Raw genomic sequence first — 17,356 nt, forward strand, 5'->3', positions numbered from 1 at the left:
GTGATATTCAGAAGAATTTTCATATTAAGTACAAGTGAAAGAAAATAATGTAGTATCGTGGGCAAAAGGCCTAAGATATCGGCCGAACCGTATACAAAGTGGCGAGAGCCGCGGCGCCGTCGAGTACATCAATGTGTCGACGGTCCTTTCAAGTGGATAGTTTTGTGGAAAGAGCCTGCGTGACTCTGGCCACGGGGGTTTCGGAACACGTGTTCGATGGGACGAGAAAAGACAAAGAGACGCGAGAGTGATTTGAGTGGAATAAGACTTTTGTGTTTTAGTTCAAGTTGAACATTTATCGTTCTCTGTCCAATTAATCTCTGTTATTTTTATTTATCTTAAATAAATAGTATTAGGAGAATTTTACAAATCTAAATTATCCTAATCCTGTCCTTTTTTCCGATACTACAATAATGAAACAAACAAATATCTTGTGATGTAGTTATGATATTAGCAAACAATTTTTTAAATATTGTTTTTGTAATGTAAAGAAGGCAGAACCGTACAAAGTATAGAATCAAAACATAATGGACGTAGAAATCGATATTTTTACTGATTTTGATTTTTTGTTACTATCATAGAAAATAATAATTCTTTAAAATTGGTTTACAAACCGGAATCGATATGTAACAGTTTTCGTGCCTCAGAGATTCAAGACAGAATGCTGAGAAGCTTGGACCTCCATTTGGCGAGTAAACAAAGAGATTATACTGCCAAATTGATGAGGTCGGGCATTTAAAATGGATACTGACGGGATTTTATTGAATCTCGTCGTTTCACATTGAAACAATGGTGAAACTTTATGAAATATTTGTACTTTTGCTGATTTTTTAAGATTTGTAGTTAAGACTTTGTCTAAGCTTCCATCAGGGTCTTGAATAGTAAACTGCGAATATTTATTCAAATTCATATTTTTATGGATACTGCTGAAGGAATGCAACCTAAGCAGAAACTTGCTTTACTAAATATTCTAACGACTACTCTATTTTGCGTACTTTATATATTTTTGCATATTACGTACGTTCATAAGTTTCTCACAAATGCATGTTCGCAGTTTACTTGATAATCACTTTTTATCTAGTCAAACTTATTCAAAGCTGTACCTGTTTCTATTGAATCATTCTAGTCATATACACGAGTCATTGAATGTTAATTGCGGAAGTTATGTTAGGCCTACACGGCCTAGAGTCTCCTACCGCTCTCACAGTATCCAGAAGTCCGACAGCTCCTACAGCTCTCAAGAGCCTAGAGCTCCTATAGCTCTTCTTCTCTCATCTAAGAATAATCCTTCTTTTCGTTATCTGTATCTTAATCAACGGCGTTACTACTTTGTGTGATTGTATAAAGTGTTGGAAATATACATTATTATAACTCTGTGACTCCCAGTGTTATACCGCAACAACTACCCCGATTGTCCTAACCGAAATACGGGGATCGAACTATTCGTGGTGTTGATTATTCTAATCGTAACGGGAATTTACGATTCCCGTTGACGCGTATTCTAACGACCGCGTCTCCCCGCGATAGCTCGAAAATACAATATACAATTAAGAAACAAACAAACAAAGGAGTTTAAAAGGTATTAATACGACTTAACATTTAGAACGCTGTATAATTTTTTATGTCGATTCCCGCATAGCAAAAGAGAAAAGAAAGAACGCCAGAATGTTCAGCAATGAATGGACTAGATAACTTATGCCATTTGTATACTTGTATAGAAAATTAATTTGCCCCCTGCCATACTTAGTTCATCTCAGAATAAATTAGTTCCGTAAGGCTTATTTATTTTTTATTCTATTCACATTTTGCGAATCCTCGAGCTTGTTCTGGATAAATGGATTGCTCGGAGATTTCCACGTGATGCCTAATAAAATATTATGCATATTTATGCGGTCCACGAGATAGAATATAACTCTAAGTGAAACGTAACAGTATATCGACAGAAGAAGGCACCATTCGATATCGATTTTTTTTCTTTCTTAATCGCCTCTGTTGATTATTTCTCGCGCTTTCCTTCGTAGAGAAAAATACTTTGCTCGAATGTTTGACATTTCTTAATGAGACCGTAGCACAGTATACCGCTAATTTTGTGCCTAGAAATATACATCTATCGTTCGAACACTCATACACACTCGAAAAATACAATATTCGTTATTTCCTTGTTAACAATGATATCAGGTCCGTTTTATAGTCAAACTTTATATAACGCTACGATATAGTATCTTTCAATTGTACTTTACAGTAATAAAAATCCTAATATCGTCCAAATCTCGAGGCTTACAATCGTTGTGCTAGGAACTAGGCAAACGAAAATACATAAATCTAAAATTCTATCACCTATAAATAGTACAATACTAAAAAAACTGTCTTTCGTGTGTTCGTTGTATATATTATATCAATATTTTGAAATAGAATTTAATACGAAAGACATGTTTCGCATTCTTACAATTTAAAAGATTGCCTGTCTTTCTGAATTTTACGATGTACAATTAAAATATTTCTTGCGATAGTCATCTGCGACATATTAGACTTAATGTAACATTTGACTTGTATATGATTATTAAAATTAAACTGCTTAAACATAACGTATAGAGGGCTCCAGCAGTAGGATACTAAATTATTGCCAATGGGAACAGAATCAACGAGGAAAAACATGACAATCGGAGTACATCCCGCGAAGGTAACGGAACTCGACGATAAACAAGTCAAAGTTGAAACGACCTAAGTTTCTCGGGATTCATGAGAAAATGAAAATTTCAGAAATAAATATCCAGTCTCGATAACGATTATTTGATTTTACGTGTCGTTTCTTTCACGCGATCTATCCAATCTATTTATCTAGAATTGACTCCGATATCATCATCTTCCGTCTCATCGAATCTGTATTTCTTAAAGATACCTTAAAGCGATCTACTTATACATATATATGTACTAATAATATATTCAATCCATACTTGCATGATATTTCAAATCTTCATCCCCTGCCTGAATTCAAAAGCAAAAATATTCCAAGAAGACATCACTGCTGAAAGCTCCAGGGCTTACAAACAAACAGACATCGAATTTTCGACATGATCCTGGATCTCCGAGCGGTTTCTCAGTGTTGTTGTACGAGAATGGGTCCGCTGCCAAGATTTCGCCAAGGATCCGGTATGTCGAAATGTGCTGGGACTGTGAGCAGAGCATCGTCCGCGGTTCTGTCCGCGCTACAATTATTCGGCTTCACGCGAGTCGTGTTTATGCACTCGATGGGTAACTTGCAGAAGTCCACCTTGTAATTGCAACCCTGGCTGCTGACTCGGATGATGGTATGCAGTGGCACCTCAGCGTAAGGCACCTCTCCCGGTTTTTTATCTGTGAAAACGCCAATGATGCAGCGCAGAATAGCTTGATGAGACACGACCAAGATGTTGTTGGATCTCTGTAATTCAGCAATAACCGGTTCCACGCGGTGCATGGCGTCGATGTAGCTTTCTCCCCATGGATAACGATAGCGCAGCTTATCTTGATCGCGCCATGCAAATTCCTACGCAAAAGCATTGATTTAGAGATGTAGAAGGTATATACGCTATCTATGTACTATATACTAAAGTATATAGACTTTTGCCTAAGTCATAGAATGGTTCGTACATCGAGGTCCCCAAAGCATTAAAACCTAGCTTATGCAAAGTCAGGGAACAATGGCTAATTTTAAACATAAACTTTAATAAAGTAGACCTGCGATATAATATTCAAATCATGGTATGATTTAAGTTTCGTTATAGTACACGGTTAATAAGTACACATCAACTTCGTATTGTAATTATAAATTTTTTATTATTACCATCGTTACTATAATGGTATGACGAAATTAATGCAGTATAAAATATATAAGAATAGTTTTATTTATACATGAAATATAAATAGGTCCCGGGACGTAATAACATAGAACAATTATTTAGCATTTCACAAAGGAACAATATGAAATAATGTTTTTTTTTTCCACCATGTTATATAGTCCCCATCTGGTATACGTATATGCGTATGTAGAGAATATATCTATTTGTAGTATTTTATAAGGTTGTAAAAATTAGGAAGAGCACAATGTAATATATTACAAAATAGAAATTAAAATTTGTTCAAAGCGCCACAAATGTTGATTTACGTAACAAGTCTATTTAGCGTATGTAATAAATCCTCTTAACGACCGTGTTGAAAACAAAAACGGGAAAAATGAAAAACTAACGAATTAATGATCAGACACGTGACTTGTACACATAATACAACCACAAAATAGGAAGTAAAAAAGGAAAAAAAAAGAAGAGACACAGATAATTGTTGGTCGAATGGAAATAATACTACGAAACCGCTTATTTAAGATGACTAATATGATTTAATGAACAGGTTTCGTTTTTAAGTGTAGCAATTGGCAGTAAACAAAACAGAATTCCCAACCTTTAGTGGAATCGCCGTTCCAGTTGAGTCTGCGCGAAAGGCATTGTGCCACTTGGCTTTTTCCACGACCTGGTAAACCGCACATCGCGATTACAACCCCTGAGAATTTTCGGGGAGACTTCATTATCCCCGACGTCCTTATTGTGATTTTATCCTTGGGTTCTGAAAGCAACAGAATCTATGATACTCGTGTAATTAATTGCATTTTCACTTGCTTGATGAGTAGACGTATGGCCATTGATAAATATCAAGGAGACAAAGGATTGTGCAACAAAGACGCGAGTATAAATGTACAGATCGTGAACAAATTTACCAACGCCAATACGCGATTACGATAGAAGTCAGATATTTTCTAAGGCATTTCATTGTAGCATCCGGTTATTTTTATGTGTATAATAATATAATAATAACGACCAATTTTAAAAGATGCACCCAAACGACTATGATAGATCTGACCCGGTGCCAAGCTAGTTTGTTAAGCCAGCCAACAGTCGAATGATCGTTAACAATGTGAACGTATGTGACGTAATTCGATAGAAAATCGAACAATGTGATCGTATAATAGTAAGAATGAAATTAGTGAGAAAATTATCGTTTCCCTCCGACGCATCTTCGATTCACAAAAGAACTCTTTCTCGCGCGCTATGAACAAGATGTTTTAAATTTTTATTTTGTTTTCGTCGAATGAAATATTTAGGTTTCTACGAAACAATGAACGTAAAAGTGAAAATAAAAGATATACGCGAGCATTATATTGCGTGCAACATTTGCATGAGCATTCTGCTTTTTACCCGTACATTTAGATTAAAATCGTTTTCACTATTGATCGATGGAAGAATAATCCTTACCGATCACACACATGTTCTTTACAATGTACCGTTAACAACACTGTTCGACAATCAACTAATGACGAATCAATAATAAAGAATGCGTTTCAATGACACAACCGGCTAGACGAACTCGCGAACTTCAGAGTGCGAATTTCAACCGAGTACTGATGCCTTCCTGTTGGGTTCCACGTTAAAAACCGAGCGTTGGTGAACTTTATATTTAGAATTCTCTCCTCATGCTCGAGAGCTTTTGGCTACACTTTTGCGACTGCCGCTTCTTTCGCGGTATTAATCTCAACAACAAACTTTGTTTTTTGTTTGTTCGACATTCTGACTTATTCTATTCTCATTTTTGGAATACGGATATTCATGCGAAATATTTGTGAGAAATATTTGTTTCACTCGCTAAATGTAGCAATTTTATAGCTCATATATTTGAAAAGTTCGTAGCGAAATTCAAATAAAATGTATTTTCGTAGAATTGACATTCTATCGAATATAAAATACAATACTGCTTCATATAAATTAAATTTATGAAATCTCTATAAAAGGTATAAATTAACCCCTTCAAATTTTATCGCAATCGATTACAGAGCTTATCAATTCTCGGAAATGTTGCGAACTTTTCAAACACCTTCATATTTTTATATATGTTTTATATGATTGTGTAATTATTTGGATTTTTCTATATTTCTCAGAACCGTATAAATATCCGCGATCTACGTATTTGATTGCTATATTTTCCAAAACTCTATATGTCATGCGATAATTTATGTAATATATCGTGTAGTCGTTCGTAATCGATATGTAATCGTACGCAATATATTGCGGTGTATAGAATGAAAGTTCAAAACAGGATTAAAGTTCAAGTACGAAAATACGTACGACGACCTGTCTGTAACGTTATAATTAACTCGCTGTTTACAATATAAAAAATTGAAATGGAGTAAGAATTATCGAATTATCTGAGTTCACGAAATTCGACATGGCGATAGAAATATGCGTTATCGCGTGTTGTTTCGAATCGGCATGTCCTTGTGCCTAATAATCGAAGCTCGAAAAGCGATAAAGGTCATTACATTTGGACTAATTTAACGAATCTCTGAGTAGATTTTTTACCATAAGCAAAAGCACGTACGCCACGGAACGATTTCGTCATTCGCTATATCTGTCTTCATTTTTATTTGCGTGTCTGTTTTTCTCGACTTAACGCGTGTCAACAAAATAATTACGAATTAGACCCCTTGATCCGTGGATAAAAGAGCTTCGATGCACGTTTATAGATTATACAAACGAATCGCACGTTTCGCTTTGAAAAATAAAACGTATTGAAAACGGAAGTTTTTCAACTCAAACAATCGGATGATATACCGATGTATGTATATTGTTTTATAATTCAAAGTGCAGCTTCGAGTGTCGTATTTACCAAGCTGTTGCACGCGATACACGATCAATACCGATCATTCGCGTATACCGAACGATGTACTATCACCTATCGAGAATCCCCATGAAACCAGCTTTAACAGTTGGTACGTTGACCTGAAACGTGTCGTCACTCGATTTATTATTCAAGCGTTGAATTGTAACAACGCATGTACTCTCGCCACGCTACGGCTACCAACGTATGCGTGAATACTAAATTATTCCATGGAATATCGTGTCGATAATATTTATTTATCTATGAACAAATGGCAATGAAATTTGTAACGTCAGAATACAGTAATTAATTATGAAAATTGCGTTACGTCTTCGCGAAGATTCATCACGGTCATTTCCATATGCTGTCATGCGCAGGATAAGAACAAGCTCAGCGGCAGAAAATCAATAATCGGTCTTGTGGAGAAAACCATTTTGTTGCATCGGAACATGCGCTGTAACGGCAGCTACCACTACATCGCATTTCACCAAATTTGCCACAGAATTTCGTTAAAAAAAAAAAAAAAAAAAGAAAAAGGAAAAAGAAAAATTGAACTGACAGCTACTTGAACTAGATAAAACAAGACAATTTCTGGAACTCATCGTACTCGAAAACTCTTGTCAGAATTTTACGATAGAGAGGAGCTTAAATTATTGAAGCTTTATAAAATTCGAAAGCACTTGAGTTTGATAAGATGAGATACTCGTGGGACCTGGTACGATCGTTTAGTTACTGAGATATAGAAAAAAGAAACGAAACTTTTGATAAGAAACCACCGTGCTCTGAGATAAGGAGCATTTGCGTCAACTGAGTATAAAACGTATTACGATATAAGATACAACTCTCTCACAGCTGACAACAGCTACTTTTTTCCCACTGTATATTTATAAGCTGTGCGTATCTACAAGGACAATATAAATAATTGGCGCGTGTTGATGATAATGCACGTGTAACGACTACATGCACGGCTGATCATGAAAGTAGCAGTTCAAAGAAACACAAGGGACACACCCTCGATCGTGGAGTTTTTAGTCTTATTGGCGTACAACTTGTACGATGTGCAATGTGCACATTCCCGTTTCACGAGCTAAGATAATATCTCTCATGGGATATCCTTGAAGAAATTTTACCTTTCGTTTCTCCCCTCCCTCTCTCACTCCCTCTTCCTCTGTCTCATTAAATTCTTTCACGGTTTATCGCGAGGTAAACATTGGAACGTGTAACGAATTCTTACCAGCAATATCCACGTTGTCAAAAGACATCGTTGTCTCAAATAATTCTATGTTTAAGTTCAATTAAATAACGAAATTAATAGCGCGTCTTAGAATATATCAGTGAAGTTTCTATGTGGTACGATGCCGATTGCAGATTTAAAAATATCGGACACATATTAATATTCAAAGATCGAGGATACCTGAAGGTTTAATTTATCTCATCGATAATTTTGTTGTGCTTAATTTATGTTACTACGAATAGCAATAAGATGAATTTGTTAAACGATATTTCGATGTCCTTCGGTGACTGGTACTGAATAATCTCCATTCATTCACGAATAACAGCTTTTGTGCTCGAGGCCACGTTTAGAAGAAACATGGAACCACGCAATATCTTCTCCAGTATTGATTAACCCCTTATCTTCTTATATCCAGACACACTTGTGAATACAGAGACTTTAATTGTAAATGAAAGGAATACAAAAAGAACGCAATGCAAAGTTCCCATAATTGAATCTTTTAATCGCGTATAGCTAATTATGTATAGTTATAAAAAATAGTAGCAACGCAAGAGGTTAAGAAACGATTTTCCCCTGCGACGAGATTACAATAATTGCAGGGATCATGATAATCCATGTCGTTACCATAATTTTCTCGTTTACATCTCTGACTCCTGCTGACCTTCGGGATCTTTTCTGCCTTTACGAACTGTGTGACTGTACCCGTCGCGTTTTTCATTGACACGCAATTTATCGTCGTTAAAAGAAAACCGGGGACAACCTTAGGCGACAGAAACGCCTCTTTGAAAGGTGCACGCTAATTGGTCCGACTGAACTGATGATAAATGGAAAAGGACAAAATATTTTTTATCAATGCATACTAACTTTTTAGGCGACAGACCTCCGTTATTAGACGCCGTAAACTTACCTCTCGCGATAAATTTATCTCTCAGATAGCGCGACAAGTGCAAATCTATGTACAGATTCCTCGTTTTTATACTGTGAATCTTTCTTTGTTTATTGTTTTCATTTTCCATGCGAGTTCAATGAAAACAACAAGTTTATCAATTTTAAGTTATTTGTTACATGCTGAATTTTCATTCGTCGCACGCGTTTCGAACATACGACACGGATATCTATTTAAATCGTGTTTTATTTATAGTCACCACTCCTATTACAAGTGGAGATCACAGATTCGTGAAACCGTGGCCTGGTTTCGTGGGAATTTCGGTGTAATAGCTAAAGATCTAGCTGACACGAAACGAGAAATTCAAAGAGAACGAGCGAAAAAGCGTAATGCGTTTCAATGAGAAAAACAAACGATGAAAAAAGCCATTATTTCATCCGGTATTTCCGCAGGTGGCATTTTTTAATTTCGTTTGCATATTGCATTTCCATGCAATTTTTTATGATGACTGTTGCATTGCATAACGCAGAGTAATCCGATGCTTTCGTTTTCGATAGATAAGAAATAAATAACGTTTCCCATCGAATGTTTCGCAACCTGATTACCGATTGAATTGCTATTCAATAACATCGTTACCTATCGAATATATCGAACATGGTGTGATTGTACGAGTAAATAATATCAATTAGATGAAACTCATATTACTAGTGTTCCATTTAATCGATTTACCTTGGCGCTGTTCTTCGACGCTTGGTGCCATCGTATCAGCGCACGGCGCAGTCTCCTTTTGTATAGTCGACGTATTGATAGCGTTCACCGCTTGTGTTACGATCGATTTGTTCGTTTCTTCTTGGAAAAAGCCGGCTTGCAGTGCAAGTTTCCTCACGGCCAGACAGTAACCCAGAATCGGTGCCGCCAACAGGTCGAGACAGGCGGCAACCCAGGGCATAACCCGACGATGAACTATTCAAATTGGGGTCTTTGGTTTCCCTTCGGGAAAACACAAGTCAATAGGTAGACCAGTCGAGAAGTCGATAATTACAGGAAGAGAATGAAAGTGATCCTGGTAACGCTTTTGCTTGAAATATCCAGCAAACAAGAGCCCTCTATTTGTATAAAATACTCGGAAACAGTGGTCTATTGCTAGTCTCCTTTTTACCCGTTTTGCTGCTCAATCTTCGGCTAGAGTTCTTCCGAAAAATGATCGCTACTTGTGTGCCGTATTATGGACAACAGGTCCTCCCTCATTCCAATTTGCTTGATCCTCACCTCTGGAGCCAGTTTGCGTGCTTCTTTGCCTATGCTCGAAGAAAAGCCCAGTTCTCCGATTTTGTCCTCTTCTTTGGTTAAATCTTCTTTTACCCTCGATTGTTTGATCGTCGACGATCTATCTATCACGTTACGATGTACCTTTATAAATATTGTCGATACAGACGTTGTCCGACTCTGCGCACGCGCTGCCACAAGTATATGCTAGTAGTTTACATAGTCACGGTGCTGCCTCACCGTTTTCCAGCACACTGGTGTTCCCTTCTCGCCGCCACTTCAACTCTGCTTTGGTTATGTATATTTATATGTAAGGTATTCCTTACCCTTTTTAGCTCCTTTTCTCTCCCTTTACCGCCCACGACAACGTGGTTTCACACGGACAATCTGTGGAGTTGCCTCTGCAGAATCAGTTCTCGTACAACCGGTTTACCAGATTAATTTTATCCACCAAAGACCTTCGAATATAACTGTCGACTCTCTATTGTCCGATTCTAATCTCTGCGTTTGTTGATGTTTTGTTCACTGTATGTTGCGTGCAAATCCGCCTAACGTTCTGTAACTGAAGTTATACGAAAGTGTTTAAAAGTCAAAGTGAAAACGAAGTAAAATTGTGAAGTGAAAACGGTCGTCTCTAGTAAGATCGAGGAGGTACTAGCGACTGATATTCCCCCATTTGCTGCAGCTTTTAGCAACATCGAGACGGACCTGGTAGGCTCCCTCTGTTGAAACTGGCCAATCAACGATTCGCTTACCCCACTACTAGTATACAGCAATCATATTGGGGACACGTCGAATGTATTTACGTTTGAGGACAAAACGTCGATATTTACTGGGCCACTGCAACCTTAGACAATGCGACTTTTTACATAATATTTTACAAATCTGCGTGAAAATATCAACAGCGGTCATGGAGGAATCTGGTAGAATCTTTATTATATAACATCGTACAATGTCTCAACTATAATTTCGACAGACGCGAGCTACGTTCCACCAAATTCGAATCACCGTTATAGTGCTCTTTACGTTTATTTTGGTCGATTAACTATAATCGCTTTACTTAGACATTATTATAGACATTACTTAGACATTGTATTATAAAAACTAGTCTAATTTGGACCATTAACGTATTAATTCTTGAAACGATGACAACATAGAATTTCGTTCTTAAGTGTACAATTGTACACGCCTTCAGTTCACACGAACTGATACCAGAATCATTCTTTCCTCTCGTTCCATCATTGGACCTTATGCCTCATTAATTGTTACCGTAACGTATCACGTAATTCATAATTGCACGGCTTAAGCATTTTACTCTTGCTTCCTGGGTAACAGTTTCGACGTCACCCAAGTATTATTTATTGCAGGCAATAGATTAGATAATACATGATTCGGACTGAAAACAGGATTGCAATAACAAATGATAATTATTTACAATCTACTTGGATGAAAAGATGCAAGCTTTGAATATCATTTCTTTTGCAATTATGCGACGATTGAAATAATATTTGCTTTGATCGGTATCTAACGTTCACAAATCGACCTTCTCATTTTTCTTCGTTCGTTAACCGACCAAAGTCCACGTTTGTTTCTTCTATTTCTCCGATGATATTTAGCGAACATGAGCGGTCAGACTCGTGTACTTCACATTCAGCGTCATTTAATTCAGTCGGTGAATGGTAACGCGTTATTACCCTGTGAAATTGCAGCAGGTACAGTCTAATACGGCATAAATTATGGAAATAGTTCGCACACTGATGTGGATTTGAATCATACGATTTCTTAGAATTGATTCTATAAGTTTGATTATAATGTATGTTTATTGCTGCGTCTAGTTTATTGAAAAGTACACATTTTTATGTGACAGAAGATCTGTAATCATACGATTTGCGTAATTATTGGAGAAATGAATCAGAGTATCTTGTGATTTATATAGATAGCTAAAATTAAGGCAGTCGTTATCGTTGTATATGAAAAATATTATTATCTGTTAGGGGATGATGAATGATTTGAATGAATTCGTGGAAGATCTAAATTAGTCGAGGAAACATTGGCTTTGGAACAATTTTCCTATATTGTCTTGTTGCCAAATAAAACGTGCATTGTACAGGTTGGAAATTTTTCCTGAAATTAATGATAGTTTTGTCTCAAACTTTTTTTAAACCTAGCATAATGCAATATTTTCTACAGTTGCATAAACGTGACATTTGGTACACGTGATTCACGCATACTTTCCGCCGACGCGAGTTTAGTCTGTGTTGCAATTTTTTGCAGTAATACAACACTTGTTCGAGGCTGTGAGTTAGCATAGCTTTTGCTGAATACTTATCGTCTACAAACAAGAAAGATATTTGCACACGTCAAATACGTCCGTGACTTTCATCACGATATGGAAGATTCCGACTTTTCTTTGCATACGCAAAACGATATCAGAATATTAAAATCCACGAATTTCCTTACACGTGATAAACGTGTGCCACGAACGGCGCGTGATAAAATGATGATAGAGGTCATGAACGATCGAGGGTAGCATGAAATGAACTCTAAGTTCTATAACTAAATCGGCACACATGAATCGTTAACGTAACTCAATTGAGAAGAGAGCGTCGAATCGTCTAGAAACACTCGTACTCCTGTTCCAAAAGCGTTAGTGCCAAGAAGGTGCGCTTTGTCGTTCAATTATTATAAATAGAATAATACTCCCAACCATCCGTTGTATTATCGCGTTGTTAAGTTACTTGTAAAGTCTACCGATTCTTTCGAATATCGTTTTAAGGCTCTTAGTTTCCATATAGTACTATTTTTGCAAGCATTTGTAAAACGTTAACGATAAAACGAAATCCAAGATTATCTTATTTTTGGAATCTCGAGCGATATTTAAATCGCTCGAGATTACTCTAAATATATTTTGACATAGTAAAAATAAATTTTAATTCAAATTTCCCGCATAACGCCACTTTTTTAATTGCTAGTTTCCAGCTGAACACGGAAGATGGCAGGACGGTTCCTAATCAATACAAATTGATTGTTTGATGCGTATGAAGCTGTTTTACCTTTCCCTACGCTAGTGGCGCTGCGTGATATTCTCAATGTTATCATTCATCATATCGATATAATGTGGCGTTTACACTTTGGACACTTTTTGAAGCGACTATGTTGTGTTTGAATGCGATCTGCGTTTTAAACGAAGAAAGATTTCCTGCAAAAGGTACACAATATCATCATATTTTTGTTTGTATTATTCTTTTATACTGAACTTTTTCCCTGCATAGAAATGAAGAATTTGTAGGTTATGTTATCTATTGTATTTACATATATCGCGTAGTATGATAAATATATAAATCATATGTATATGTTTTTACTTGTATATTGGAATATATTACATAATTTTTGTTTAAACATTGTTACAGTTGGTTGGGCGTCGTGGCAAAATGTTCAAGGCTTCGGAGAACCTCCTACAGTAAAGTCACAAATTTTGAACCTTATTAGGTCCATACGAACGGTGGCACGAAGTAATTACAAACAAATTATTTTAATTCGTTTGATAATTAATTTAAATATAACAGAAATATGTTGTTTGTTGCAGTTCCATTGATATTCCTAAATATCGTAACAATAATTGTGAAACTGGTGCTTGGGTGAAAGAAACGATTGATGGTGTAAATAAAAGGACAATGAGCTGTGAAAAGTGATGTACATAAACGCAAAATTACATTCTTTTATTTTTACCTTTGTATCGAAGAGTAAAGTATTTTTTATTATATCGTGTTTCAGCATATTTTTGTACTGCAAGTATTTTAAAAGATAGCAGTATTTATATATGTTGTTTCTATCTATATCAATTCTTATTTATTTTTATATTATTTTATAAGCTTCCAATTGTTTAATTATGTTGGATACGTTTTACATATTTTTCTAATCATCGTAGTGAAGACAAAAAATTCTTCATACGATAATGCGGTAATACACAACAAACCTTTTATCATATCAAAATACATATATTTCCATATATACTTAAATATTTATCTAAAATATCATTCATCATTTCGAACTTTTTAGAATATTTCTTTCCACGTTATCTAGCAGTTCCTGTTCCATCTGCTCTAAACATCTGCTTTTTCCTACACTAAACAGCATCTACTTACTTCATTTTGCCAATGTCTACAAATAAACTTGAAACAACCGTCGAAATTCATATTGCAACATCAACTCTATAAAAGGAAGTTTGTCATGCGACATCAACATGTAACTGTAAGTTGCAATTTAGTTCCATTTTTTTTTTATCGACGCCAACAATTGAAAATCTCATATTTCGTTAGGAGAATCGTCAAAGAATTGAATATCTTTTTACTTTTATTTTTTTTTTCGAAATTCTATTCACTCAAGACACGTGCTCGGAACTTGTTTCATTTTCTCAATTAGTCATTTACATTTTATTCTTGAAAGTACGGGGAAATTCATGGTGAAGAGATGTGGCGAACTTCCGCTACAGGACGTCTCTTTCCGTTAAGTGTCTTCGAATGTACTCTCTCACTCATAATTTAAATCATAAATCAACAGACGAACGTACTGTAAATTATGTTCGACTTGGTGTGAGGTGTAAGTAGTTGGACAGGATGCTCATGTCTGTTTGTCTTCGTATCTTCATAGACGACGCGATGACGCACGCGGGAAGCCAATGATTTTCTCGTAACTTTCTCCCCTTCTTCCCTTTCTCGGGGTGGAAGTAACATATATACATACACATCTCCGTGCAATCAATAAACAAGTGTCATGTTGACTTTGCATTCTGTCATTAGCTACCAACAACTCAATTTTTGTCACATTTCAGCAACGTGCAACAAATTTCCTAATTTCTTAACTTCTTATTGTCAACTTTAAAATCTTATATCTATCTTTAAAGGATCAACTTATTTTCCTCGAGTTATACCTTGAAATATAGATACATGTCTCACGTCTAAAATAGATTCACTAAACACGGAAAATCGCCACTGAAACGCACATTTGTTTACGTCCGCTTAATCATATATTCAAAACGATAAATAGAATGGTTTAACTGTTTCAATTTCCTCCGTTAGATTTAATTTATAGTGTCCATTAATCTTGGACGCCTTCGCGGTCGATTGGAGCGGAAATCGTGAGGCAATATAACGACTGGATCACTTCTGGCTGATCTCCTTCACCGTAATAGTCATAGAAGTGATAAACACGTTTGTGCAATCGAATCCCTGCCATTTACACAATTTCTGAGCACGTATGGGCCCATCAAAATTGCACCGCTTTTTTCTCTCGTGCAAGTTCCACAGTTGCAAGTACGACCTGCATTCCCTGGACTCTTTCGTGTAATGCTTGCCCAAGTTACATAACCGACCCTCATCAGAGAATCTCTCTTTCCTTCTTTTTTTAATTTTTTCTTGCGAATGGCTGAAGCTGCTCGATTAGCTGCGCTGATACACGGCAGTGCCTATTCCATTTTTCGCAGAATACAAACTTGTTGTTGTTTAGCTATTTCATATTTTTCCTTTGAACAATCAGATGAATATGGAAGATGATAGTTTCACAGTGTATAAAGAAGTTGTTTGGTAGTGTTTGAGCAACGAAGAACATCCTATGAAAGGCTCCAAGCCTTTTCACGCAATATCTCCTCCACGTTTTTACTATTAACGCCTTCCGCTCTCTCGATAGTATTTTTTTTTTTTATTGTCCACGATATCTCGCCGACATCAAATATTTATTTTTCTTCTGTAATGTGTTACACGCTCTCTTGCGCAAAATCAGCTCGATTAAACACAACGACGTTAGCAGGAATACGGAGAAATATCCAGCTTGATGATTTAATTTAGCTGTAGCATAGCGTTCGCGACTTATTCTTCATTACGGCGTGTTTAATTGCACCAGGCTCGCATTGTGTCGAGACGCTGGCTGATTACTTAATTCTAGCACACGTTACTCAATTTCTAATTACCCGAGCCGCGGAACTCCTGGCGATCCTAAATCGAAATTGTTTCGAAAGCCACAAGAATTTCCTATTTCGTGAGAATTTCCATATTATCGATTTAATCATACCGCTTTCAAACAGTGCAATAAGATCATCATAAAAGACAGACATTCCCATTGAACATTATGGATTTCATAAGGCAGGCACATCAGCTCTTCTAATGGAGGAAATTCTAGCGCCTGACTTCAATAAGTCTGTTACGTGTACCGATTGCACAAACAACGAAATCTAAACACGCGTAAGCGATTTCACGAGGCGTATCGCGGCTCGTTGTTCAGCGTCTAAACGTTTCCATTGGCTACGGACTTACGTACGTCGAGTCACAGTTGAAAAATTTCCTGTAAATTTCTGATAACACGGAATACTATCTCGTCGAATTGATTTATAAAATTCGATTGACGTTAATAGTAGAAATTTTCTGATCGGTTATTATTTGTTTTTCAAAAATACATTATCCGAGATAAAATTGAAACCTCGAGACAAAATTTCTGTCAACACAAGATACTATTTCGTCGAATCGTCTGTAAAATTCTAATGACGTTCGTTAGAAATCTTCTAACTGATTATTATTTGCTTCTCAAAGGTACGACATTATTCGGTAATAATTCAAAATCAAGAGTACACTACGTGCGCACGTAGTAGAGTCTCGCTCACGTTGGAGCGAGTAGAATAGCGAAGCGAAGCCACTTTCGAATCCCTGACCGATGTCCAGGCTTCTTCGATCCGCTTTACGAGCATCTGTTAAACGCCGCTCGTGAGAATTTACGTCATGTCCAGGCTGGAGAAGCTCGTGAGCCCAGAGGCGATCTGCGAACGAACCATCGCGGTCGGTTCTGATCGGTACAGTGAAAGGAGAAAGGCGTCTGTTGAACGAGAAGAAAACAAATTGGTCGTCTTTAAAGGAGGAGGAATATTCACGTAGCTGCGAGCGAACGCCCAGAGGTCACGAATGGCATGGGACCTAGAGTAAGAACTTGATGGTTGTAATTCAGGAAGAGACCAAATCGATAAGGAAAAGAGAAATTAAGGACAAGGAAGAGGAACAGCGAAAGATGGAGAAGCTACCAGAGAATCGTCATTGGTGAAAAGACACGTCGAAATAGAACACAGGCGGCTGTTTCAACGGTGGCGACGTTTTTTTTTATTTTTTTCTACAAAAAAGCCTTTATACAAGTATAAAAAAAGATGCGTAGTTAAGGAATAGCGTTTAAGACATATAAAAAATATAATGTATTTGTGTTGTGTTTCTTGTATTTACGTATGTGTTTCGTGTCAGCGTTCGCTCCGTTCC

At 36.6% G+C, this 17,356-nt stretch overlaps 2 protein-coding genes across 2 annotated transcripts; one reads left to right on the top strand and one right to left on the bottom strand.

The window, feature by feature from the left end:
- Positions 1–1,763: 1,763 nt before the first annotated feature.
- Positions 1,764–10,750, bottom strand: LOC126928036 (uncharacterized). Its single transcript, XM_050743969.1, has 3 exons — positions 9,531–10,750; positions 4,435–4,596; positions 1,764–3,526 (listed from the first exon to the last, which is right to left on the bottom strand). Exons 1-3 carry the CDS (start codon positions 9,748–9,750, stop codon positions 3,501–3,503), a joined length of 408 nt encoding a protein of 135 aa, XP_050599926.1. The 5' UTR covers positions 9,751–10,750; the 3' UTR covers positions 1,764–3,500.
- Positions 10,751–13,148: 2,398 nt separating this feature from the next.
- LOC126928037 (immediate early response 3-interacting protein 1-like) lies at positions 13,149–13,828 on the top strand (the record flags this gene model as incomplete). Its single annotated transcript, XM_050743971.1, has 3 exons — positions 13,149–13,275; positions 13,478–13,579; positions 13,654–13,828. Coding segments are annotated over 3 exons (285 nt in total), but the record flags the coding sequence as incomplete, so codon positions are not given.
- Between the last annotated feature and the right edge of the window lie 3,528 nt (positions 13,829–17,356).

The sequence above is a fragment of the Bombus affinis genome, unplaced genomic scaffold (assembly GCF_024516045.1).
Source record: "Bombus affinis isolate iyBomAffi1 unplaced genomic scaffold, iyBomAffi1.2 ctg00000497.1, whole genome shotgun sequence".
Classification (NCBI taxonomy): domain Eukaryota; kingdom Metazoa; phylum Arthropoda; class Insecta; order Hymenoptera; family Apidae; genus Bombus; species Bombus affinis.